The sequence below is a fragment of the Emys orbicularis genome, chromosome 3 (genome assembly GCF_028017835.1).
Source record: "Emys orbicularis isolate rEmyOrb1 chromosome 3, rEmyOrb1.hap1, whole genome shotgun sequence".
Classification (NCBI taxonomy): domain Eukaryota; kingdom Metazoa; phylum Chordata; order Testudines; family Emydidae; genus Emys; species Emys orbicularis.
Window position 1 is genome coordinate 107006832 of NC_088685.1, and position 27652 is coordinate 107034483.

At 40.5% G+C, this 27652-nt stretch overlaps 1 protein-coding gene across 1 annotated transcript in view; it reads right to left on the reverse strand.

Annotated features, from left to right (window-relative positions):
- MAP3K5 (mitogen-activated protein kinase kinase kinase 5) overlaps positions 1-27652 on the reverse strand; it is a 154317-nt gene that overhangs the window by 56795 nt on the left and 69870 nt on the right. The window contains exons 4-10 of the mRNA XM_065400534.1: positions 21910-22103; positions 21432-21600; positions 20542-20648; positions 15990-16160; positions 10960-11072; positions 3090-3249; positions 710-863 (exon numbers count right to left, since the gene is read on the reverse strand). Coding sequence (XP_065256606.1) covers positions 710-863; positions 3090-3249; positions 10960-11072; positions 15990-16160; positions 20542-20648; positions 21432-21600; positions 21910-22103 — 1068 coding nt within the window. The remainder of the gene's footprint in view (positions 1-709; positions 864-3089; positions 3250-10959; positions 11073-15989; positions 16161-20541; positions 20649-21431; positions 21601-21909; positions 22104-27652) is intronic.

Here is a 27652-nt window from a genome sequence, read left to right on the forward strand (position 1 = left end):
TTTGCCAAAAGCGACCACATCAAAGTGTCTAAAATACAAGTTTTCCTCGATACACAGCATACAGGAAACAGTGGTAGTGAGGATCTTTTTATTGCATATATCCTGCATCCTCTAGCTGGGCATAAAGTAGCCATTCAGCATAAAGCAATTGAGCAATATATTACTAGCAGGGTTCATAATTATTTTTCTAGGAAATAACTGAATGCATGTAATGTAGCATGGTTGTGGATTACTGTCTAATACTATAAACAGTATGGTACTGGCTGTCTAGGCTCACTTATGGTCCCTAAAACAGTGCACAAGTGGACATCATTAAGTGAAATAAATTGTGAGTCAGATATGCTAAGCCTAACAATGTGTTGCTAACAACTGATAAGACAGAGAAAGAAAAACTCCTTTCCTCAATGTGTAATTTAATTAATCTGTTGTCGTTTGGCACTGATTGGAACATTATAGATAGCCTAAATTATAAAATTCTACGTTGGCTTTTCCCTTGCCGATTTCCTATAAAACAGACCAAGCAACCCCATTGTCACAGAATTTAATCAACTAAAACCACTGCGCTACGCAGATCAAATATATTTCTTCTGGGAGCATGGTTTATTGCCTGAAAAGTTCTGAACAAGTGATATTTTTATTAACAATGCTATGTGACAAAAAGGAAATGAATACAATTAGAAGTGAGACAGTTAATAAAAAGCACACTTACTGGAAATCTAACTACAGACACATCTGTCTTTGTGGCTTCAACTAGGAAGTCCATCCAAAAGTCCACAAGTTCCTGTTTGGCAACATGTTGTTCTGGATTCAATTTCTTAAAATGCTGATATATCAAAATAGTTTCTACAATAGACTTGAGGTACCTACAAACAGCAAAGCACATACAGGCAGTAAATTTAATACAGTTTGCAAATAATCATTTTTGTATCTTTAATCAGACTTTAAAAATTCAACATCAAGATGCCAAGACAGCCAGTCAGATTCTGATTATCTAGGATTGCTTTTAATTAATAGATTCCTTGTTTTAGAACCAGATATCTGTGGCAGTGACATAATTAACCTGAAACATTCCTAAATTCTGGGCCATTCCATCCTGAGTATGTCAGTTATCCTGAATTGTGATAGTTTTGTGATGTAGCTAAATCTCCTGCCCGGGGACTAAGCTGAATCCACATCAAACTCATTTCAATTGTGACTAACTTCAAATTGTAACGCCGGTGCAAATTCATTGCATTAACCTTCTGTGTCATTGTGTCCTCTACACTGCATCTGCTCTGATTGATTATTTAGCGTAGGTCCTTAAAATGCGATGTTTCTGGATTCAGGGCCTTCGCATTAACAATGACACTGCCAGGCAGCCTTCAAGAATATTGTGGAAAAGATAACAGCTGTGCTGGAATACAGAATGTCTCTTCTAACTGCAATCTATAGCTCTCTCTTTTGTGTTTTGCTTCCTAAGGCATACTTACTGAGCCTTACATAATACTGGTCTCTTTCACCATTAAATGGAAAACATACAAATATAATTTTATGATTACGTCATCACTGATTAATGAATTAATTGCATATCCACAAATGACCTGTATACACCATTTTGACCCTTCTCTCAAAACTCCCACCCAAAGCTGTGTTACAAGCACTACAGCAATAGAATATGCACAGCCAAGGAAGATGGGGCCCCCAATCGCATAACCTTAAAGAAAAAGTCACCACCATTTAGCTATTATGGAACTTTGGTTTTCTTTTAAGGGCAGTTTATATGGGCATGTCTACATTATGTGCTGGATCGACGGGCAGCGACCGATCCAGCAGGGGTCGATTTAGCGCATCTAGTCTAGAAAAGCACACTTACTAGTCTAGATGCAATAAATCGACACCCAAGCGTTCTCCCGTCGACTCTGGTACTCCACCGGAGCGAGAAGCGCAAGCGGAGTCGACAGGGGAATGTCAGCCGTTGACTTACCACAGTGAAGACACCGCGGTAAGTAGATCTAAGTACGTCGACTTCAGCTACGGTATTACCGTAGCTGAAGTTGCGTAACTTAGATCGATCCCTCTCCAGTGTAGACCAGGCCTAAGCTTGTGATAATGATACATATGGGGCAATACAAGGGCCCTTCCAGGGACAGTCCCATGTTGGAGTGATGAGGAGGTGTATCAACAAGGCTCCTCTATCACCTTTGAGAAGGTGCAGTACCTCCTTCTGCCTGCACCTGGGCAGCTATGCTGGGTGGTGCGGTGGGGATTAGAATGTGTTGCATAGCTCCACCCCTTCCCCACTCTTGGGACAGGCTTGAACTAGCAGTGTGCTAGCCCTAAGTAGTCACTGTGCTCTCTGAGCTAACGGGCCATAATGTGTCTGGGCCCTGAACAAGGACATAAAGGGAAGGAAGATGAAAAGGTGAACCTTACCTCCCTCTGTCCACTTGTACAGGGTCAAGACACCACCTAACTAAATGTGTTAGTAACCACAGAAAGGCTTTCTCTGAGATAAATTTGAGTACAATCTTACTGTTCTGACACCCTGATAATTCCAGAAATTAGTCATTAAGGGAATTGGGGGGGGGAAAATCAGCTGTAGGAAGAAGTCTCTCCAGGGAGTTGGAAGCATTATTAGATCTTGCAGCTGTCTCAACTCTTGAAATTCCTTGATTTAATTTGCATTACGTACGTATTTCTCCCCTGTAACAATAAGATTTAAATTCTCTGAACATCCATTCTTGACCAGCTCCTGTTTGCCTTTACAATTTGAATGTTGTTGGCCTACTTTATACCAAGTGGTTTTAAATATGTGAAGGAAAACAAAACAAATTACACATTGACCTGATCTTACACTCAGAAAGGCACATTCATCAGTTTTTAAAATGTTATATTCCCTTCTTGATACATGCACACCGTTTTCAGAGGAAAAGATACCTCCAAGTATCGTTTGAGTCTTTTTTTTAATTATTAAAAGTAGTAAGTATGAAGGTTGCTTAAAGATCACAACAGTTGAAATACAATGCTATGTGTGACAAGTTCAAGTAGCTAAATTAACAGCTTTTTTAACATATAGAGGTTTTCAAAATATCATATATACATTCCCTTACCATGCTGGTGCCTTTAGCTTAAATAGCTTTTCTGAAGCCTGGATCACTCTTAGGTGGTCATTGGCCAGGACACTGGCGCCCAAGAAAAATCCGACTTCCCAATAACTCTGCAGCTTCTCCAAATTCCCCTTTTTACCAAGCAGGCTACTGATCTTTACCCCTGTAGTGAGAAGAATACAATTTAATGGTAAGGTGGTTTTGCAGGCCAGTATAGAGGTTAACAATTCTCTGATTTGTAACTTTTTCACTGCTCAAGTTACTGTATGTCCAGGAATACAAATACATAAAATGAAGCTCTAAACATTATGTAGGTTTCCATTTTGGGATAGCAAATTGATAATGAAGGGCATTAACAGAAAAACAATAAAACACACTACTCTCTCCCACCTTCCCCCCCACACACCCCAAACATACCCACAGAGACCAAGCTCCTTTGAACACTAAAGGAAAATTACTAAACAGTAAGGCTACACTCTGATAAAAAATATCTGTAAAACAAAGAAATCATTAAAAGGAGCTTTATTAAAAGCAATTTAGACTTTCCACTGTGATTATTCAGATGGAAATTACATGTACCATATTGTTTTTAAACCCTTCAAAGCTTCATGAGTACTAAAGGTACCTCTTTTTCCCTTCCTATCGGCCCTTCAGGAAAGGAACATCAGGACATCACTGTAGGGACAAAGTCACAGCTGGATTGTCTATGTCCCTGCATGGACCTCATCTGTAAAGGTAAATTTGGGGCCTTAAAATACATAATGTAACTTTAAAAACTTAACAGATGCGAAAAACTGCACCTATTATGTTTTTTTGAGTTACAGGCCTCAAGTTTAAAGCCCCAAACTTACCTTTATAGACAAGGTCCCATGCAGGGTGCAGAGATGATCCAGTGGGATTCTTCCTGCAGTGAGCATCTTTTGTTTGGCAGTGAGTCCTACCCCAAGAAAAGACATCCATTAGTATTTATGTGCCCCCTTCTGCAAACACTAGAGATTGTGGGAGAGCCTTGGGTTTACCTGGACCTATTAACTCATGCAAAAACTGCAAATTGCCTTGTCGTCACTTGGATTTTACCTCCTGTTAGTTACTACGTTTCAGCAAAACACTTGGTGAGGACACACCTTTTTTTCCTAGTGAAGACAAAGCTTCTAACTCCATTGTCTGTGTTAAGACCACCTTTCCCCACTACAATTGCTCCCTCCCTTTTTCCAACACTCGAGCCATTATACCAGTCCTCCAACCCTTGCTCTCCCACCCATATTTTCTTTCTCTGTCCTTGCTCCAAAGACTCAATGTTTCCAGTGGAAATCCTGCAACTATAGTGAAATTTGTCCTCTCTTCAACTCCACTACATAGCTTGCCAAATAACTTTGTTTCTGCTTCCTGCGATACTCCTGTCGAGACCTATATTATTAAACTGCAAACATTACTGTCAATCTAATTTACGTTTCTTATGCTGTTTACTTTTTGCATATCGCTGATGCTAGACAATATAAACATTTTTACATTTTAAAAAAATACACTCAATTTTCACTCATTGTATCTGTCTGTCTTTAGGATTTTGAACTCTCTTACTAACAAGATGTTGCCATGTTTGAGTAGTGCAGAATAATGTTTAAATCCAAACCAAAAACTACCTGTTTTCTTTTTGAATTAAACATTTTTTTCCCTAAAATGAAAATATTTCTATTAACAATAGATTTTGTAACCTTTCTTTGTAATACATCTTGGGGCCTCCGTTACTTCAGAGGAACATGATATTTTTATGTCAGTTCTATTAATGTTGTAATGTACAGTGGTCTGGTACACTGTTTGCCACTATTATTCATTTCTATTACAGTAGCACCTCAAGGCCCTAATCAGGAATCTAGGCCCCATTGTGACAGGTACTGTACACACACACACACAGCCCCATCCCAAAGAGTTTACAATATGACAAATTCTTGATTTCATCCTGTGGGTCTAACTCAGTATTCATTGTGCAAGAAAACTGATTAAAATGGGACGTTTTCTTGTATGGAGTATCTAAACAGGCCCTATATTAGCTCCACATGGGTTCCAGGCCCCAAACTATGAACTGTCCCAGCAGCACAGAAAAGGGAAAAAATGATCTCCTTCAAGGTCCTCCAATTTATCGATGTTTAGGACATGCTGAAAGCTTATGAATTTATTCACACTTTTGCCTCAGTCAAACTAGAATAATGTGCTCTCTTTTAGTGATGCTCTTAAATATGGCAGTGTAATATTGATATGTATTTTCTGTAAACAAAAAAATTAATAATGAAGGATAATTGCATTCCTGTGAATTTCAGTCTCAGGGCCATTATCTATTTCCATCATTTCTCTTATATGCACAGCAGGGATTATTTTGATTTCATCATCTTTACTCAAGTGCATGTTCTTTTACACTTACTAAACTTTTAAACTCAAGACAATGTTTTCTTTACGTGAAGGACAAGCTTACCAATGTGTGTACAAAAGGCATATTTTCCACAGTTCATTGTTAAAAAGTTATTAGCTTTAAAAAATAATCAGCAAAAATGTAGAGCCTATTAATGCCAGGTCAGAAATTATATTTACAATGTCAGGAATTTGTTTGCAGCTTGTATGGAAAATAAGATATTTATCATAAGCAGTTTTTGTCTGTGATTCTATATGCATAAGAAAAAGAAGGCAGTGTTCTCATTAATAAAATGAACTGCTTTGCAAGATCAAAGATGGCTAAATAATTTGCAACAGCTGCATCATCTGAGTATGCAAATCACATAACTTGCAGAGAAACATTATCAGCATCCTTGCAAAGCCCATTTTTGTGTTTTAGACTCAAAAGTCTTTAAATTTTGTGATTCAAAGCAATTAAAAAACTACAAATCAGAATATAGCAAGTGTGAAAGAGACTCACAAAAATTCTCCATAAGACCATTTCATCATTAACACTTATTCTTCCACAATTATAGACTGAAAACTTTAGAAAGCAACTTTCTGATCTAATACAGATTGGGAAAAAAGCAGTTCTGGTCACTGCAGCTTTTTGAGCGACTAAAACTAACTGGGAATGTAATCAGATCCCCAAGTTGTGAATTCTGGTAATAGAAAACACACCATCAAAATAGCGGATATAATTTTGCTATATCCTGCAGTTGCTTCCCCCAAACTACCATTATCATCTCAGTCTCATCTGAACTGATTCTCAATAAACTTGCTCTCATGTATGCCCCAATCTCCCCCAGACAGTGAAACAGACATTCTTTGGGCTATACAGGCTGCAGACATAAATTTGGGTGTCATCAGCATATAGAAAGCACTTCAACACATCTCTGACTAACTCTCCTATTGGTCTCATATATGCATAAAAAGGTTGACAGCAAAGACCATCCACATGAAAGAGCTCTTGGGGCAGAACAATTTCCCAGCATCATTCCCTTGGGTTCACTCCAAAAGAAAAGAATAAAGCAATCTGAGGCTAGGTCTACACTACAGCGGGGGGTCGACCTAAGATACGCTACTTCAGCTACGTGAATAGCGTAGCTGAAGTGGCGTATTTTAGGTCGACTTACCTGGCTGTGAGGACGGCAGCAAGTCGACTGCTGCCGCGCCGCCGTCGACTCCGCTGCCGCCTCTTGCCGCGGTGGATTTCTGGAGTCGACGGCAGAGCGATCAGGGATCGATTTTATCGCGTCTTCACTAGACGCGATAAGTCGATCCCCGATAGACTGATTGCTACCCGCCGATCCGGCGGGTAGTGAAGACGTGCCCTGAAGCCTATCCAGTCCTGCTACAGTCTGAGGGCAAATTAACACCTCTTTGGCATTGAAGGCAGCTGAGAGCTCTGATAGTATCAGCAAGGACACCTGATCTTTATCTGTCTCCAGGAGATTACTGACCAATGCAACAAGGGGACTGTGTGCCGTACCCAGCTTGGAAGCCTGGCTGACAAGTGTCAAGGAAGTCAGAAGCTTCAAGTTGAAATCACATTTTTTGAACTTTGTCTTCTCTAACATATATACATAGCAACATATACAGTAACTCCTCACTTAAAGTCGTCCCAGTTAACGTTGTTTCGTTGTTAATCAATTAGGGAACATGCTCATTTAAAGTTGTGCAATGCTCCACTGTTGCGTTGTTTGGCTGCCTGCTTTCTCCACAGCTGGCAGCCTCCCTAAGCCCCCCAGCGCCTCCCACCTGCCAGCAGATCCCACGGATCAGCACCTTCCCCCTCCTCCCCCCGCCCCCTGCCCGCAGCAAGCGTTTAGGAGGCAGAAGAGAGGGGGGAGGAGCGAGGACTCGGCGCGCAGGCTCCCCCTCCCTCCTGCCTCCTAAACGCCGCAAGCCAGATGATTGCCCCAGGCAGGAGGCGGGGGGAGAGGAGTGAGGATGTGGCGCACAGGCTCCTCCTCCCTTCCGCCCCCCGCCCCTCCCCCCCGCCTCCTGCCTGGGACAATCAGCTGGTTTGCAGTTCTGGCGGGTCAAGGGTGGGGGCTTGGGGAAGGGGTGGAGTGGATGGGCCAAGGCTTGAGCCCCCTGCCCCCGGCAAAGTCAGTGTCTGTGTTTGCAAGAACAGCAAGAGGAGCAGCCGGACAATCCATCCTCTTCCACTCTCTGACTCCACCACCTCAACCAAGCTTCATACTCAGCAGTGATGACTGTAGTATTAAATTGTTTCTTTAAAATTGTTTAAAAAACTTATACCTGTATTAAATTGCTTGTTTAAAATGTATATAATGTCTTTTGTCTGGCAAAAAAAAAATTCCCTGGAACCTAACCCACCCCCATTTACATTAATTCTTATGGAGAAATTGGATTCGCTTAACGTCGTTTCACTTAAAGTCGCATTTTTCAGGAACATAACTACAACGTTAAGTGAGGAGTTACTATACATTTAAAAACAAAACACTATAATCCTACCAAAACAAGATACTCCACTGTCCACACCTCTCCCACTGGGGAGAGGATGAGGGAACAAAAATGTATGACAGATGTTAGTCACATTGCTTAATGTGCTACTGGAAGGTGCCCAGATACTACAATGACGAGAATAGTGTTTGAACCTATATAAAACAGAATAAAAGAGAAGACATTGTTATCTGTGGAAGATGATGCGTCACAGCATTTTCAGTAATCTTAATGACACACAGAAGAATAGACACAGGTGGGTAACAGGAAAGACTGCAGGAACCAAAGTTTTTAAGCAGAGGCTGAACAAATGCTTTCTTAAAAGTGATGAACACCTTGCCCTCTTCAAAGAAGATGTTGACAAACTCCACGAGCAGATAGTGTAGTTCTTCCCTATTGATCTTCACCAACCATGAGCATCAAGGATCCAAAGTCAGGGTGTCCTATGAAATTCTCCAAACACAGTCAGTGAGCGACACTGGCCAAAACTTAAGAAGAGAGGGCCTAGCATTTGTGCCTTTGAGATATTGCCCTAACTCCCTGGAATGCAGGCAGTTTGGTCCAAAACCAACTGATTAGAGTGGAAATGTCTGTGCATCAAGAAATGGCCTTATAATAGGAGAGACTCAAATAAATCACTCAGTAAACGTAGCTCATATTAACCAGGCTGTCCACAACCCAAAACAGAAGTGCTGAGTGAAAATCTGCAGTATTTTTTCTCTGCCTCCCACACAGTCATGGACATAAGAACTCAGACTTCAGAGTAGGAGGTGATGGCATTGTATCAATGCTATGGATAAAAAAATCCAACCCAAAATCTAATCCAGAGTATGGAGAGCCATGAGTTGAGACAACCACATGTGACAATCTGATAGTGGCTCTCACTGTCACAGGAGGGCAAAATGCCTGAAGAAACTAAACAGCTGGGGTATCCCTAAACAGTGCACCACACCAAATCAATACCTCAAATCCCCACATGCCACAAAACAACCCAACAGCCATCCCCATCTATTCTTCACCCTCCAAAATGTCATCATCTTAAAAATACATCAGCATAATATCCCTATACTGTATGCAGTGTTATTCTAGCCGTCTTAGTCCCAAAACAGTAGAGAGACAAGATGGGTGAGGTAATATCTTTTTAAAATATCTTTAAAATATAGAAGATAACAGATACTACCTCACCCACCTTGTCTCTATAATATCCCTGTTCCCACTCTCCCCTTCTCTAAAATACTATTGTTGCCGATACTGAGCTGGGAGGTGGGGTTGTCTCTCTTAAAAAGAGCACTCTTCTACCTGTACAAGTTAGTCTCTGTGTGAAGAACAGCAGAGTATGTCTGGCCAAGGCCACTAGAGATGGCTGAAAAATGGAATTTCCCTCTAATGGGAAGTTCCAAAAAATTTTTTTTTTTAAATTTCATCTCAAATTGAGATGAAAAGTCAAAATATCTTGGAATTTTTTGTTAAATTAAATATTCTAAAATATTTCTTTTCAATAAGGACAAAACATTCCATTTTTACTTTGTTTTGACTTTTACATTATAATTTTAACAGAAAAGTCCAGTGAATTCAAAAACAAAACAATCTGATCTTGTTGAAATTAAATATTTCAACAATGTCCCATCAACATTTGGACAATATATTCAAAACATTTGAATTTTGTCAAATCAGCATTTTTTCCGATGGAAAAATATTCCACTGGCAGATTTTTGAACAGCTCTAATTAAGAGTAACCTCCACTTGAAACTAAGGGAGGCTTTTTAGATAGGAAAATAGCAATTATGCAGGTTGGCACTTTCTTGTGACAGTGGAATTAACTCTGAAAAGTACCATCAGAGATGCAATGACCAAAAGTGAGTAGGTTCATGGGTTTATGTTGCATCTTTAAGAAATCCCCACCATCTGATGCCTAGCTGGAATACTGATTCACTACAGCAATATTCAGCAACATTCTGTGGAGAAAGAAATAGCCCTAGTAACAAAAATGGTATTTTCGCATGTGTTTGCATGTGTCTTAGGAAGTACAAATGGAAAAAAAAGTTTTATAACAGATTGTATAACAGATGTATAAACATCCTTTTCTCTATGCATGAATTTCACTGGCACTTTAAATGCATGTATAAAATGGAATGCCATATTATGTGAAACAATTTTATAGTTATATATGTTTTAGAAATTAATATAGAACAATTTAATGGCCTCCATCATATCAAATGTCACTTTCTACCAACCTTATTATCTAGAATGATGTGTCAAGAGTGTTCCATTAATATGGATTTGAAAGTGAGTCCCTGGCCACATGTCCCAATAGGATGTTTATATTATCCAGATCCTGATAAAGTAGCTCTGATTAAACAGATTGACAGGGAAGACTGTCACCTACAGAGACTATATTGTAATATATATGCAAGTACTATTGGCTAGCCTTGACTTTGCATATCTCCTTAGATCTTACAAGATCATAGCATAAGGCAACAAAGTGGCATATACAACTAAACCAATGCACAAAAGGCAAATAGAAATTGAATCTCTTCTCTCCCATCCTACCCCGCTGGAAGTCAAAGGCATATTTTCCCCATTGCTAGGATGACTTTCAGTTCATTGTCCCCACTGTCCTGTATCACAGTGATTTACCTCGAACACTGGTAGTAACATGCTCCTTCAGGGACTAGCAAATTAATTCCTAGGTCAACTGCAAAGTGAGCAGGTGATGAGGCCACTATACCCTCTGCTACCCAGGCAGCAAGAGATAGGGCCCAGAGAACTGAACCAGGTCTCCACCAGAGCGCTAAACTCAGGATCACCAGAGAGGCTCGATGCCAAACCTTTTTAATAAGAAAGGCAGTTGAAGTGTTCAATTACTCACTATCAAAGTACTCTGAATACATCCATTAGATTGTTTCCCCTATAATAGTGGGGGGTGGGGAGAGATCATGGATTTGATTTGCCTGTGAATCAGCAAGCTATTAATTACCAACTTTCCGTAGCTCAAAAGAAGTATCAAACTGGTGTCCAGCTGCCAGTAGGAGTACTGCATAATTAATTCCCGATTGCAATGTTGGCTCCGACTCAAACGCCTTCTTGAACCTAGAAAAAACAAACACACAAGTTTACTTTCTAAATAATGCAATCTAACAAGGAGATAATTATAGGTTTAGGTACTGTAAGTGCTTAGCTTCCGTTTGCACAATTAGAACCATCCATGCAAGTAAAAATATTATACTGTTCTCCACTCATGCTTCCTGCTTATTTTTAGGAGTACAACATTTATATATCCTTCTCCCATTTCTCTCTCACACACACACTCACTCACTACCCCCACCCCCCAAAAAACCACGTTAAGACTAGTATTTAAAATGCAAAAGCTGTTGAATTTTGCCTGTTGAACTTGCTGCTTGACTTACAGAGAGCAGTCTAGAACTCTAATGAGATCAGCAAACAGACCCTTAAAGTCAAGATGAGTGATGAAGACTTAATTTGCTCTTTACTTTGATCATCTGTCTTTACTTCTGCACTGTGAGACTGAATGAAATGAGGAAGGAAATATATGCTAGCAAAACATTTATTTATAGTAAAATACAAAAAAATCCTCCCACCAGCCCCAAACTCATTAACTAGAATGAATAGCTTGGTTGGCATAATCACACTCAGGCCTTTTTCTTGCTTTGCTTAGTGCTACAGCTGCTTTGAGGTTTGGAATCCTTATTTCTCTACTGATCTTTTGTGCTACCTTCATCATGCAATGGACAGGAAAAGAGAAAAAAAAAACTGATGAAATAATTAGAAGAAAAGGGGAACAACATTTTTGTTGTTGTTGTTCCAAATATATAGAAGCCTGTTTGTAACTACAACTCTGGACTTCTAAACAGTATTTCATTTCTTCTACACAACACTGTCTAAATATGCCCAAGTTTGACCTGTATACCCTTAGTTCTTAAAAATGAAAATAGCTGCTATGCATCTGTTTAAAATGTAGAGACACCCACACAATAAACGGGATAAAAGCACACAGACAAAGGAAATGCAAATTAACCTAAGCAGAGAATCTATACAGGTGCACCCACCATCCAGAACCTAAAGATTAGAAAAGGACAAGACAAGAGAAGCAAGGGAAGATCTTGTTCGGACCAAATCAGCATAGCAGCTACTTTAAAAAAAATGCATTTAGTACTTGTTGTAGGAGTTGGCGTAAAAGTCCTGAAAACTGAAGTCTTCTATTTATATACAAGAAAGACATACCACAGGCAGCGAAAATATCACTACACTTCTTTGTTAATATGTTTTAACCGTGGCCTACCCTGAGAGATCAATTCTGAGGATGACTGAGTTTACTTCTGTAACTGTATTGTCATTCTTTGTCCTTTCTCTGTTAAGTGTGCCAATTAGTGTCAGCTGTGGTGGCGGCTTTTGTAAAGTGCATAAGGAAAGTGGATGAGGCAACCAGACCCTAGCTCCTTTTACAAAGTCCTCACCCAGTCTCTCTTTTAGTTCTGGCAATTCTGTGGGCATCAATGATGTCATATGTACCGACGTCTCTGCCTGTTAGACCTCCAAGCCCTGTTCTACCCACAGAGTGGTATCAATATAACTAAAGGTGTAGTTTTATACTGTTTAGTTATAATCTGTATAATCTTTGTGTGGGGACACACTTACATTGGTTTAAACCTGACGCAGGGCCGGCTCCAGGCACCAGCTTACCAAGCAGGTGCTTGAGGCAGCCACGTCCAACTGTTCGGCGGCAATTCGGCGGACGGTCCCTGACTCTCGCTGGGAGCGAAGGACCTCCCGCCGAATTGCCGCTGCAGATCGCAATCGCGGATTTTTTTTATTTTATTTTTTTTGTTTGGCTGCTTGGGGCGGCCAAAACCCTGCAGCCGGCCCTGACCTGACTTATAGCAATGGAGCATGAATTAATACATTTACAGATGCAAGCTAAACTGAAATAACCTTTTTTTGAACAGATATGGTTCAAACACAAAAGTTGCACCAGTTTAACTAAGCTGATTTAAGTTAAATGTGTACAACTGCTGTGTGTATGCAAGCTTTAAATATCGCTGGTTGTGCCCACACAGAATTGTGAGCACAAAGTTGCACCCCCACTTATTTTCATCTGCAAACTTTAGGTGCAAAGCAGGAGGTCAGGTTTTAAAAATCTGTATCTAAAGTTATGACACCACATCAAGTGAGGCAATTACAAATGCCACCAAGATAACGAAAGCTAACATTTAGGAAAAAGTTACAGAACTGACATTGAATTAGAGAGGTAAAAGAGCAAGGATTTGGATAGAAAAGACTGATTTATTGGCGGATCTGATTTACAATATCAGTAAGGCAATAGTCTGACAAAAAAAGTGTCAGTTAATTAACCTGTTATCGCTATTCTCATATTTATAGGAAAGGTTTATGTCCTTCCATCTTTTATGTTAGGAAAGGGTACTTCCTTCCCTCTTTATTTCTCTGGAATAGGCCAAACATTTTTCACACTACTAGCTGGTTGTAAAAATGATTCTTTGGCTTTTAGCTAGAGGAAATGTGATTATCAACACACACACGCAGAGCTTTTCACACAAGCATCCAGCACAATATGATTTCATTTTTTCCTCCCACAGAGAGAACAACAAAATTCTGGTTTATAAGTCATAATATACATAATGTTATAGCTACAGTAACAGTGGCATCTCTAATGAAATCACTATGTACAAGTCTGCCTATTCTTTCCTGGATGTATCATCAGCATTTCTACTACTGTGTATTAGAGAACAGACCCTCCTGAGCTATTGAACCAAAGAGTGAGACAGTGTTTAATATTCTTTTATGCACAGGCAGGTAATTAGCTTTACCACTGACTTGCTTTGTGATCTTGGAGAAATCACTTGACTTCTATGTCCCAGTTCCCCTGTAAAATGGGGATAATAATGCTTACTTCAACATAATTAAGCACTTTAAGATGCCTGGAATTAAAAAGCTCCTTAAGCGTTAAATATTATGATTAATTAAAAACAGTTTGAACCTATTGGCTGCTCTTAGGTTAGTTATGTTTGAGCCTCTCACTGCTTCTCTTTTCATAGCTATGAATGAACGAGGAAAAAGCAAATAATTTAACAATAAACTCAACATTATTTATACTACTTCACCCATCATATTGCCAAGTTTTATACTCAAGTCTATAATTTTATCTACCTTAACATCACCTCACAAAAAAAAAAGGTGGGGGGCATTTAAATGACAATCTCGAAAAATCTCATAATGGCCATGGCTCAGAGGAATTAGTGAATGATATTTTTTTTTAAAAATCAAAAGTTATGAGCTGTATTCTTACTTTCCAATGTCATTTAAAGATTCAGTAGTAGTCACATATCTGTAATGTATTAGAGGTGTTTAAAAACTGAGATTGTTTAAACATACTTCTATCATGAACTGCCCCCTGCACTAAAAGTATACAGAAAATATAGAAAAAAGAAATTTGCTGTTAAATTCTCAACTGCACTTACACACACACACGCGCGCGAAGACTGGAAGCTGGTGGTCATAGGACCAGAACTAGAATCTGATATAAAGAACATGCACAAGCTAAGCACACATTGTGTACATTTACAAATTAATTGAAAGGAAAGAAGCCCACGATGGCAATAATCTACAATTGAGGCTGATACCTCAGTATGCTCCTCTCAGCAACTAAAAGCTCAACAGACAAAATAAGGGAGACAGAGCAATGATCTATTCTCATTTAGTGAGAGCTCTCAGTATGTTCAGTATGGTATTAAACTACAAAACCAGAGAAAAACTCAGTGCCTGTCCCCAAATTAGTCAGACAGTACAGTCCAGGCACACAACACACAGGACAATCAGTAGTATTTCTTTCTATTTAGTGTAGTGTAGGCATACTACACTGATGGTGTAACCGTTTTGTTGTCATGAAAATAGGACAGCCATGCTAGTCACAAGCAGGGAAGTCACAAATAAGTTGAGTGGTTCACCCCAGCCAAGTGTCGATATTATGTTACACCACACCACATCACACCAACACACATTCTATCAGTTATGTATCATAAAATAAACACTCTTGAATTGAGAGTTTTTAATTATTTTGAGACCATTTTTGCTCTCTCCCCACTGGGACAACTAGATTCCCTTAGTATCATGAGTCCAAATTTATAGACCTCTGAAGGCAGGGCCGGCTCCAGACACCAGCGCAGCAAGCAGGTGCCTGGGGCAGCCAAGGGGAAGGGGCGGCACATCCGGGTCTTCAGCGGCAATTCGGCGGTGTGTCCCTTGGTCCCTCTTGGAAGGAAGGACCTGCCGCCAAAGTGCCGCCGAAGAAGAAAGCGGTGCGGTGGACCTACCGCCGCCGATCGCGATCACTTTTTTTTTTTTCCCCCGCCGCTCAGGGTGGCAAAAACCCTGGAGCTGGCCCTGTCTGAAGGAGAAGAATATTAGAACTAATACTTTTAATACACCTTTAAAAGTGACCTAAGGTAGCTTGTCTATACATAAATATCATCACAGTCTGATATTTCAGGACATTCCTGGGGTAGATTCAAATATTGTTCATCCCATTGGAAAGCAAAGAAATTCACCTTTTCCAGCGGTAGAAAGCTCCCACTTCTAAACCTACACAGGGTCACTGATTATCAGCTCTCAAACCGGTCAGTGGTCCAGGACTAACTATCGCCCATCCTGGGCTTCAGATTACAGCAATTTAGGGGGAAAATTCCACATCTTGGGGGAAGAAGAAAGGAAAATTCCTAAGGTGAGGGCTATTTGAAGCTACTCAGCGGTAAAGAATGTTATAATAAGTTCCTGGAGATGGATTTATGGACAGAGGACTCACTCACCCCAATGAATAAACTATGCTCATGTGATAGAATAAGAGCTTTAATATGGTCATTTTAGAATTGTAAATGATTGGGGTTAGTGCTGTAATACCTTCTTTGTGAAAAATTAAGCCTTAAGTAAGATTTGGTTTTTTTAATCCAAAGAGAGACAAAGAGCAAGAACACTTACCAGGATGTCCCACTGTCTCTGCTTTCTATGTCTGTAAAGCCAGAGTCCAAAAACATATCTTTGTAGATTCGTCCCACCAGGCAGTACATATCTGAAGCTACCTGAGTTTCATGTTGTACCAGGGGTATCATAATTTCTAAAGCTTTCTGTCTATCTCCGGGTAGATTTCGCCTATTAAAAAAATACACAGATGAATATTTCCACTTAAAACCACTAGAGTAGTAGGGAAGAACTTCCCAAGATTTTCTTACACTGCATTGATACGCACATACATTTTTGGCTGGTGAAACACATCTCTCAGAACCAGGCTATGGACCTTTTTCCCCTTTAGGGAGGGCCACTTTTTTGTATCATTTTATAAACTCTCTCCAACAACATACCACTTTGATCCAACTATTATTTTATGAGAAAAAACAAAAGCAAAAAACAAAAAACAGCTGCAGTTCTCAGATTGCATGATAAGAAACACTAAGCAAGTGCACGCTCTTTAATGTATTAGGAGGGAAACAATTATTTTTAATTTGGATTGTAAGGTCTCTTGTCCCCCTCTATCTTTCGGGCATAAAATGAATACCCAAAACACATCAAATTCCCAGGAAAATAAAAACAAAAGGACTATGGGATAATATAGCTCAAGAAAAATATTTCCTATGAGTACACAACATACTATGAGCATTAGATACTTCCTGATGACTCATGGTTTGGATACTAATCTTCACTATCAAAGTTTTAAAATTTGTTTAAATATGACTTAATTCTGCAATGAAATAGCAAAATGGTTCATTTCTCAGCACAGAATATTCTCAGTCTTCTTTGGTTTTGCCCATTTGTTTGGTTTTTGGAGAACTGTGTAGATGTCTAGGTTTACATGGTCCAGCCTCAGTGCAGGGAGCTGGACATGACAACCTTTTGAGGTCCCCTCCAGCCCTACATTTCTATGATGCGTCCATTAAAGTCAACTGGCAAAAATCCCATAGGCTTCAATGCGAGCAGGATTGGGACCATCATAAAACAGAACAGGAGTACTTGTGGCACCTTAGTCTCTAAGGTGCCACAAGTACTCCTGTTCTTTTTGTGGATACAGACTAACACGGCTGCTACTCTGAAACCCATCATAAAACAATCTCTACTTAAATGGAGATGTAATAAGGGAATATTCTTGCCTTTGTGAATTGTATCCTGACTTTGAATCTGCATGGTTGGGATTTGCATCAAACATAAGAGATCAATAGAGGGAAGCAGATCATACTTTCAGCTATGTCACAGGTTAATTTTTAACTACAAATGCAACTGAGTCCAAAGAAAAGCATGTGCAGATCAGAACAGTTAGATTGCTTCAGCAGTCTGTTAACTAAAGAATCATGCAATTTTTTTTAAGGCCTTCACCACTAGGATGGGAGTTTTGCTCAAGTAAGAAATTAGGCCCACAAAGAACACCGAGAAAGAAAAAAGGATAGTGGACTTTCAAATACAACGGGTCATGTTCATGCAAGCCACATCACTCCCAAGTTTTGCCTTGATATCTAGATAAGGACTTATTGCAAGTGACCTTCAAAATATTATTCTCACATCGGAGAGATATTTCTTAAAAGCCACATATATCACAGAGCTCTGTTTTCTCAATGTTAGAAGTTTAGAGACTAAGGACTTTAGGCTTGTGAACAGAACTTAAAAAATATTGATTGGGTTAGTTCAAAACTAAAAAGTTTCTCCCCCTTTAAGCTAATCACTTGAACTCTGTATTTTTAGGATTTTTTTTTTTTTAAAAGCCAAAGCAGGTGTTGAATGGCTTCTCAAAACTGCATCAGCTAAATCTGCAAAAACAAAACAAATATAAAAATACATCAACAATCATTTTTCACACAAGCTCCCTTTCTATAGCAGCTGTGCAAACTCCTGATAAGGTGAGCTAGCCAAAAAGCACATTGTCCCTGCAATGCAAACCACTGACTTGAAGCAACCGTCAAGCTGCTTAGTATAGGATTTGGCACTGGACACCAAATCTGCTTCCTCCATGGTACTCACAAGAGCTCATGAAATGTGGCTGAAAAAGAAAGCTACACAGCAGGATATGTTTAAATTAAATGGAACTAAGTGATGTCTAAGTGTTCAAAGAAGAAAAAATATCTGCAAAACAATGAACTGCGTTTCAGCAGACAATATATACAACTTTCTGGAGCACATAAGTACAGTCGGCTATACACCACTGTGCACTCAGCCAACCTATACAATTGTATTGACCTGGTAAGAAAGCAAATAAATAAACTCTGATCTGTGCACAGAAACTACACAGATTCTCCACCTCCCAAGCACCCCTATTCCAAATTTCAGCCCACCTGTCTCCCCCTTCATTTGGGTCAGCCAGAGTGGGTACACTGCCATAGCTCTATGGCTGTTGTAAACTCCATAAGTGGTTCCAGGATGGAACAGCGGTTGGTTTCCCTTTTTGTTGTTTTGTGCAGACTCTCCCATCTCTGCTTACTGCTGATGAGCAGTTGGAGGCTCCTGTCTCTGACTGATGGTTGTGGGCAGTTTATGTCTGCATTGCTGTTTTGACCTGTCAGCAGCAGGACTTGACCAATTGTTCAGAGCATTCCTCATCCCATCTTCTCATGATCACCACTGGTGTAAAGAGAAAGGGGGATGTGTTTGGCCACTTCATCACTTTTGGCTGAGCTCCATTATATAACTGTTCATTCTCAGAGTGGGAACTGGGCTGGATAACCCCTCTAGATTTCTCAGTGGCTGGCTATTAGTCTGACCTGGTTGACTGTCTATAACTTGGACTTCATAGGACAATGAGCAAAATCAACAAAGCATGAGAATATTTTGTGTTGAGAAATTAACCATTTTATGCTTTCATTGCTCTCCTCAGACAGAGGTCTCCACTGTGTTTTTCCTTTGGTTCTTTCTTCCACGATCCACACCCTCCTAAAAACTTGTTTCTGATTGATTCTGACCAGGAGCTCCTTCTTAATAGCGACCAACACTTAACACCTCATTTCTAGACTAGACGTGAAGGACGCTGTTTCTTCCACAGTCAACATCATTGCTACTTGCACAAATATTAAGTAACACTTCCAGAAATCTCACAGTCACCATTCAGACTAGGCTTATAAGAGGAAACACCTCATAACATGAATCTCCCTAAAGGGAGAACGTTAACACTGAGCATGAGCAGAACCCTCCTCACTGACTTAAGCACACACAATAAAGCGTGACCATATTCATGGCTACCACTAATTCCAGTTGAATTTACAATCTGGAGAAAGAAAAAAGGTGAAATTATATCTAAACACCTTTCTAGCTACTGTTCAAAAAGTATGTCAGATATCTTCTAAGGCTCCATCCTGCAATCAGAACTGCAAAGGTAGATCCTAACAACTGTGAGGAGTCCCATTATAGTCAATGGAGCGTGCATGGCCATAAGGGTCTGCCTGAGAGGGCCTGGATCTTTTCCTCAGGCTAAACAATGCTAGACAGCATTCATTTCCTACAAAAATAATTGTCCCTAATTTTTCAGCTTGTCACCTATAATATCTTCTCACAATTATTTTAATAGATGGACAGTTCTGAATCTCTTTGATGGGGGAATACATGGTGTTCAAAGCTTGTTGCTTTTCTCTGATAATAAAGGCTGATCTTAGCCTTTATTGTTATGAGATTTTCTATATTTCATGTGAGATATTCAAAAAATGCTCATAGTTGGCCTAACTCTGTTCTCATGGAAGTCAATGGTACAACTCCCATTGACCTGAATGACAGCAGAGCAAGGGAGCAGAGTTCCTTGCTGAGCTCTTTTGAAAATACCATTTTAATGTCTTGTTCAGTGGCCAGTATTTTTCTGGACTGTCATGCAAAAAATCTTAGTTTCCTGTTTAACCCGTAAAAGCCATATATAGCACAGCAGATGGCATATTATCTATGAGCTAGCAAACAGTGCGAGGGAGATGAAAAGAAATTTTTAAAAATGAACTAAATCTTCTGTCTGATGTTTTGCTTTGCTTAAGGTGACAGGAGGGTTTACTTTTTGCACCCCATTAGCATTACTTATCCTTCTGTCCCCTGACATGGGAATAGATAATATTTAGACACGAGGCTGTCTAAACCAGTGGGATTGCTACCATGCTGTACCTCCAGCACCCTGACAAAATTATGCTGCTTATTAATTTGAGTGCATTTTACGGAACATTTACTTGGCCTTTGTCCCACCTCATATTTTCTGTTTGTACAAAATCAGGTGTGGAAAGCAAAGTTAAATGCTGATTTACACACATGGTAAGACAAACTGAACTCCCACACTGAAGGAGGAAGAATGAAGAAGGGTGAAATGGAATTTGAGGGCACAGAAGGGGAAGGACATTTAGTTGAAAATGAAATTCAGAGAGTCCTGAAAATGCTTCAGTGCAATATATGGGACTAAGACCAGTGTGAGAAGATTCCAGAAGGGGGTCTTGCAATGGGATCACCATGCCCTGTGGAGAGTTTGAAGTAAAACAATAAATCAGATTATTATTTCAGATTTCTCACAGAGGAGAAAAATTATTCTTACCTGTTTAGTGCAAATGCATAATGAAACTTCACATGGTGATGGGAGGCCAAGTCAAAGGTAGGCAGCTTTTCTAAAGTTTCCACCAATTTCACAATGGAATCATAATCCTTCCAAGAGAAGGGGAGAATAATGAAGTTGTCAGTGCTTGCTGCCAGAAATGTCTATATAAACTCTGCTTATAAATTATGGATTTGCAATTTCATACAGAGAGATCTATTATGAATTCATAATAGGCTTTATGGATTTCAATTTCTTCAATCTCATGTTATGATTGGTGTCGTACTCCACCTCTTATTATAAGGGGACATGGCACTTAACCTGAAAATCAGTGAAGTCATGTCTGCTGAACTACATAAATATAGATTCATATATTCTTCCACAGAACTGGAGCTTTTAGCATTTATGTCCCACTGCTGTGAAATTGGCTTCAGAGGGTGAATCTGTATTATCTTTCACATTAAGACAGACATATTATGCGGTTAATTGTGTTTGAATTATAAAGTACCCTCGGGCTCTTAGTGAAGGTTACTGTATAATTGAATTTAATTATTATTCGTCCCTCAATCTTTAAAAAAAAAAAGTCATAATACCCCAGAGGCTCATGAACTTAAGAGATAGTATCACTTCATCTACAGATATACATTTAAAAACCATCATTAACCTATGATCAAGCATATAATTAATTGTAAAGAAGCAACATATATAACACAACAAGCAGTCTGTTATTAACCCCTGCCAAGTGAGTAGATGCACACACTATAACTGCAAAATAAAGCAACAAAGCATCAGTCAAAAAAAAATGTCATTAATTTTAATAGTGTCTATATCTTTTACATTGCAGAAGAAGAAGAATTGAAACAACGTATTATTTCTGAACAGCAAGGTCATACCTGAATGTCTCTGTAGGACAGCAGCAAATTTATTATGATGTCCGCAGACAAGAGTTCAATATTATCCACTCGCTGTCGTATCCTTGCCAGCTCTGCAGCTAGCTCTTTGCCTGTGTACAGGTTGCGGGCCTTCCTGATATCATTAAGAATGGACTCCCGGAAATATTGGCTACAATTAAACACATTGTTTTAGACATTTGGGGCAAGGACCGTCTTATGTTATGCGTTTGTGCAGTACCTTAGTACAGTGGGGCCCTAGCTTATAATTCAATACGAATAAATAAAATAAATATTTTTTAAAATAGTTAAAATAATAGTTTTAGAATACTTTTAAAAATAGTTACTTTCATTCAATTCAAATTATTCCATGGAAAATGCTATAGAATTTTAACATCTCCCTGAGGAAACCTACCACCAATATCAAACTCATCCGTAAAAATGTGTGTGTTTCATGGGAGGAGATGAGAGGAGATCTTACCTTGAACTGGCCTGTGCCACCTTCAAGAGTTGAATGAAGCGATCCACCAAAGGTAAACATATTGGCCCAAGGAGCAATTCAAAACTGGGCTGCATTAGCTCTGTTAATCCCTTCATAAAACTGCTATCACAGCAGTACACTTTGTTATGTGGGGTTATCATATATGGAACAAATATGTAGTTACCAGTGCACATCTGTGAAAACACGATGCAATAGTTAAGACAGTTATTTCTATATTTATAGGCCTCAAGTTAGAAATAGTTAATCGCAAAGAGTGAAATCCTGGCCCTATTGAAGTCAATGGGAATTCTGCCATTGACTTCAACTGGGTCAGGATTTCTCCTAAATGGTTTAGGATTATGCAATTTAATTTTCAGATGGAAGATGAGGCCACCTGAAATATATTCTTTTTGATTTCTGAATTGTTTTCATAAAATGGGTCCTTTTAAGGGCTTCACTCTCACCTTACAATAGTCAGCATATTAACTTATCAGAAAGATTCTTCTAACTACTTTAGTAGCCTGACAGCGTGCCCCATGCATCCCCAGACCATCAGCTTAATTCTAAAGTGGAGAGCGAGGTGGATTGTTTTCAAAATGACTTATATTGAAAAGGCAGCAGTATAACCCTCTGAGGACTTGGTACACAGTTTAAGTCAGCCCCATAGATGTTACAAGCCATGAACATTGTAAGCCATTTGCATTATCTTGAGATAATTATGTGAAGATAACCTCCTATGGACTGGAAAATTACTAAAATAGTTTAGCACACTAAGCTTTTGACATCAAGAATTAAAATTTCCTTCTGTGTTGCATATTATATCTACATATATCAATGGATGAAAGCTATTTTTTAATCAGGCTCATCTAAATTTGCCTTCCAAGTTGAGAGGGAGGCTCCTTATAGTAATACTAGTATGCAGAATGTGTACTATATGCCAGGGGTTCTCAACCTTTTTCTTTCTAGGTCCCCCTCAACATGCTATAAAACCTCCAGGACCCAGTGGGGGTGATTGGGGCGGGGGACTCGGAGATCTGGGCCGGGCGGGGACCCTTAGGCATAGGCATAATTTGACCTCTATTTTGCGGGGGGCAAGAGCTGGCGGGGCTCTGGCCAGATACCACACAGCAGGCCCCAGGGAGGGAGTGCCACCTCCACCCCCTGACTCACCTCAGCAGGCCACCCAGCCTGTCTGGGTTGTGGGGAATGGCAGGCACAACCAAAAATTATATCTCAAAGGTGGGGGACTCAGCTCAAAACGTTTGAAAACCACTCAGGGTGCAGGGAGGGGGGTATCTAGGGGCTGTGTGTGGGCAGGGGGGTAGCTCACGGTGCAGGGAGGGTGTAACTAGGGGCTGTGTGTGGGCAGGGGGGTAGCTCAGGGTGCAGGGAGAGGGGTAGCTAGGGGCTGTGTGCAGGCTTGTGAGGTATCTCAGGTTGCAGGGCGGGGGTAGTTAGGGGCAGTGTGTGGGCAGGGAGGTAGCTCAGAGTGCAGGGAGAGGGGTAGGGTAGGGGCTGTGTGCTGGGAGGGCTCCCCCTGCAGTGGCTGCTCCCTGAGGGCTCTGCCGGCCCCGGAACTGGGTCCCCACACCCAGGCAGCTCTTACTGGCTGCATAAGCAGTCAAGGGGGGCTGGAAGCTGAGGAGCAGCCACAACCCCCCGGCACCAGCAGCAGTTGGGGGAATGCCACGGCTGCCCACTCCATGGCACCACCAGCCAGAGGAGCAGCTGCCGCACACTGCTTGGCTCTGGCTTCCCACCTATGACCTGGCCAGAGTACAGGGCCTAAGGGGGGCTGGAGGAGAAGAGAAGGTGGGGGGTGGAGCTGCCCCCCGGGACTGCCCCTCTCTGGGTAAGGCACTGCAATTTGGGGGACCAACACCCTTGTGCCCCCCCCAACTCTGCCATGGTCTCAGGGCTTCTGCCCATGCAATCGCCGGGGCTTGGGGCTTCAGATCGGGTCGGGGGGCCCCTGGGCACCTGGCTTCAGCCCCGCGTCGCTCCCAACTTCAGCCCCGGGGGAGAGGGGCGCCAGGGCTCAGGGAACCTGAGGGGTTTCAGACACAGGGCCTATGGCCCCCCTGAAAGGGCTCACAGACCCCGCAGGGAGACGCAGACCCCCCAGTTGAGAACTACTGCTGTATGCCACATGCACCAAAGAAACATGTGTGCATAGATAAGCATGTTGAATGTCTGCATTTCTGAAAGACCACCAAGGGACTCCAATGGGACCAGGATTTCACTCCAAGTTTGTATTCCTTTAACTAGTGAATTGGACATCAAAGCAGCAGGGCCACCTTTACGAAGTAAACTGCATGGGTTCCTGCAATTTTGTGCCACAAACGCTTTCCAAGGTTTAGTGGCTCACAGGCCAGCCCGCTCTCCTTCTTCAGCAGTGGAAGGAAAGGAGATGTCAGATCACATATACCCTCTCTGGTAAAATGGGCCCCAGGCTGTAGAAGAATGACAAAAGCTCAATTTTCTTGGGTTCATAGATTCCAAGCCCAGAAGAGACCACTGTGATCATCTAGTCTGACCTCCTGTAGAACACAGGCCATGGAACTTCCTCAAAATCATGCCTACAGCAGATCTTTTAGAAAATATCCCATCTTGATTTAAAAATTGCCAGTGATAGAGAATCCACTATGACCCTTGGTACGTTCTTCCAATGGTAAACTATTCTCTGTTAAAAATTTACACCTTATTTCCAATCTCAATTTGTTTAGCTTCAACTTCTAGTCACTGGATCGTGTCATACCTTTCTCTGCTAGATTGAAGACCCTGTTATCAAATATTTGTTCCCCAAGTACTTACAGACTGCAGTCAACGCACCCCTTAACCTTCTCTTTGTTGAGCTAAAAGGATTGAGCTCCTTGAGTAATAGTATATCACTATAAGGCATGTTTTGTAATACTTAAATGCTTCTAGTAGCTGTTCTCTGAACCCTCTCCAATTTATCAACATTCTTCTTGAACTGGGGACACCAGAACTGGACACAATATTCCAGCAATGATCACACGAGTGACCAACAGAACCTCTCTACTCCTACTCAAGATTCCCCTGTTTATGCATCCAAGGATTGCATGAGCCCTTTTGGCCACCGTGTCACACTGGGAGCAGATGTTCAGCAGATTATCCTGGGAAGCAGTGACTCTGAAAAAGACATGTTTCTGAACATTAAATTGCTAGTTTTATCTGTATAAATCTGTGTTGTGTGTACATAAACTCTGGTTTGTAAACACAGTTTAGGAAATTATGTTTGAAAATTTAGCCCATTATATTGAGAAATGGCATGAGGCAGATGGTACGATGGTGGACTCTAGAAAACCCTAAGAGAGAGACTGACTGACTAAGTTGGGCTGCTGAAAAAGTATCCAATACCTTACTAGACATTATTATTAGTACTAAGTATTTTCCAGGTGGGGTCCCAATGTGTGAGGCACTGCACAAACACAGTCTGAGGGTACGTCTTCACTACCCTCGGCGGGTAGTAATCACACTACGGATCGGCGGGTAGTAATCGATCTATCGGGGATCAATATATCGAGTCTTAACGAGACGCGATATATCGATCCCCGAACGCGCTCCCCGTCGACTCCGGAACTCCACCGGAGCGAGCGACGGTAGCGCAGTCGACGGGGGAGCCGCAGCCGTCGATCCCGCGCCGTGTGGACCCCCAGGTAATTCGATCTTAGATACTTCGACTTCAGCTATGCTATTCGCGTAGCTGAAGTTGCGTATCTTAGATCAATCCCCCCCCCCAGTGTAGACCAGCCCTGAGACAGGCCTTACCCCAAGCACTTTACAATCTAAATAGACCAGAGAGACAAAAGAGGGGAGGGGAAACAGACATACACAGGTGAGTTCAGTGCTGAACCTGGACTACTCCCAGACCAATAAGCTAACAACCAGACCACCCTGCTTTCTAGGATTATTATCTCTAGTCAACAAAGAATGAAGGTACAGAGCAATAAAGTGATTTGCCCAAGGTCACACAAGAAGTCAGTTGCAGAAGCTCTCCCGAATTACAAGCCAATATCTGAACCACATGACCATTCTTACTCTCAACATCCAGCACTGTTCCTTCTGAAAAACAAAATTTAGCAAATAGATTTTTTTTCTACTTTTTTGCCCTTCATTTACAATCTTAAACTAAGTGACCTTCTAGGCAGTCTGGAAATATTTAACTTTTCGTCCCAGACTTGCTAAGTACACCTCTACCCTGATATAACGCAAGCCGAGATAACAGAAATTCGGCTATAACGCGGTAAAGCAGCGCTCCGGGGGGGGGTGGGGGCAGGACTGCGCACTCCAGCGGATCACAGCAAGTTCAATATAACGCGGTTTCACCTATAATGTGGTAAGATTTTTGGCTCCCGAGGACAGCGTTATCTCGAGGTAGAGGTGTACAAAGTTTAAATTCACTTAGAGTGAAAGTCACACCCAATTCAGATGGCTTGTGCAAGGCCCCTGGCTCCACTTCTGACCCTAACTGAGAGCCTGAGAGGGGTTCTGTGATGTGTAGGGGTCAGGGTGGATAAAAATCAATGATTTATTTTTTTTAAATCGGTTTTTATTTAAATTGGATTTTTTTGATAAAATGCTTTTTGAGGAAAATGTATCTAAAGATAGTTTTAATTAAGATATCTTTGAGCTATAATGTATCTCATCATGGAATAGGGATTATAAATTCTAATGCTATAGTATGAGACAATATAGTCATGTAATGTTTAATAAAAGTTTTGTAAATGAGTTCAAATAGTTCATGGATTAGGGACCCAATTTTATGGAGTTCCACAGGCTTCTGTATAGATTATTTTAGGTTAATCTTTCTATCTATCCAATGGGATTCAGTGCTCAGTCTAGAAGATACCATCAGAGATAGTTTTGCAGTTCTCAGACTGTGGATTTATATCTCCAGAGGTAACATTTTTGTTAACAGCAAAAATGTTTTTAAATAAATACATAATAGATAGAAGTGAAAAATAACAGACCTCAACTCTATTGTCCCTCTGCAAATTTGTGTACACAGAGTCAATTCCTTACCTCTCTCTAAAAGTGCAAAGTTTCAAAAAGTTAAATGAATAGAAGATTGTTGGGGGCGGAATAGATCTGGACAAGGAGAAGAAGTCTGGAGATAAATGTGAAAAGCGAGGGAAATGTGCTTGTTTTGTTAAAATATTATATGTTTGCTGTTGAAGAAAAAAATCCAGAATACTTAACGTTGTTGCTTCAGTTAAATAAAACAGTTTAAATGTCTGTCTGTTGATGTTCTCCTCCTAATACAGCCTGGCAAGAAAATCCTCCAAATATTAATGATTAACCTGTTGAACTGGAGATAGTTCGCCTCCCAATGACGTCATAAATATCTGCTTCAATTACCTTTGGTAAATAAAATAACCAAACAATCATTCATTTTCTGATATAGCTGTAAAACTAATCGAAAAGTTTTCAAAATAAATCACTGTTTAAAAATGTGTAGTGTGTACCTTCTAAAAATGAAACCTACATCTATCTCTGAGTTGTGAAGAATATGTATTAAGGTTATAACAACCAACAAGAATGCACTTGTATGTAGAAAACCATGATTAAATTGAGTCTTCCTGACTAGTGATTTAAATCATGATTTAATCAAATCCACCCTGGTAGGGGTTTACATGGGATGAATCTAGAAACCTCCATACAACTACAAACCCCCTAGCTGAACACTTAGGTCATGATCCTGCATTTCACTGTGCATGGG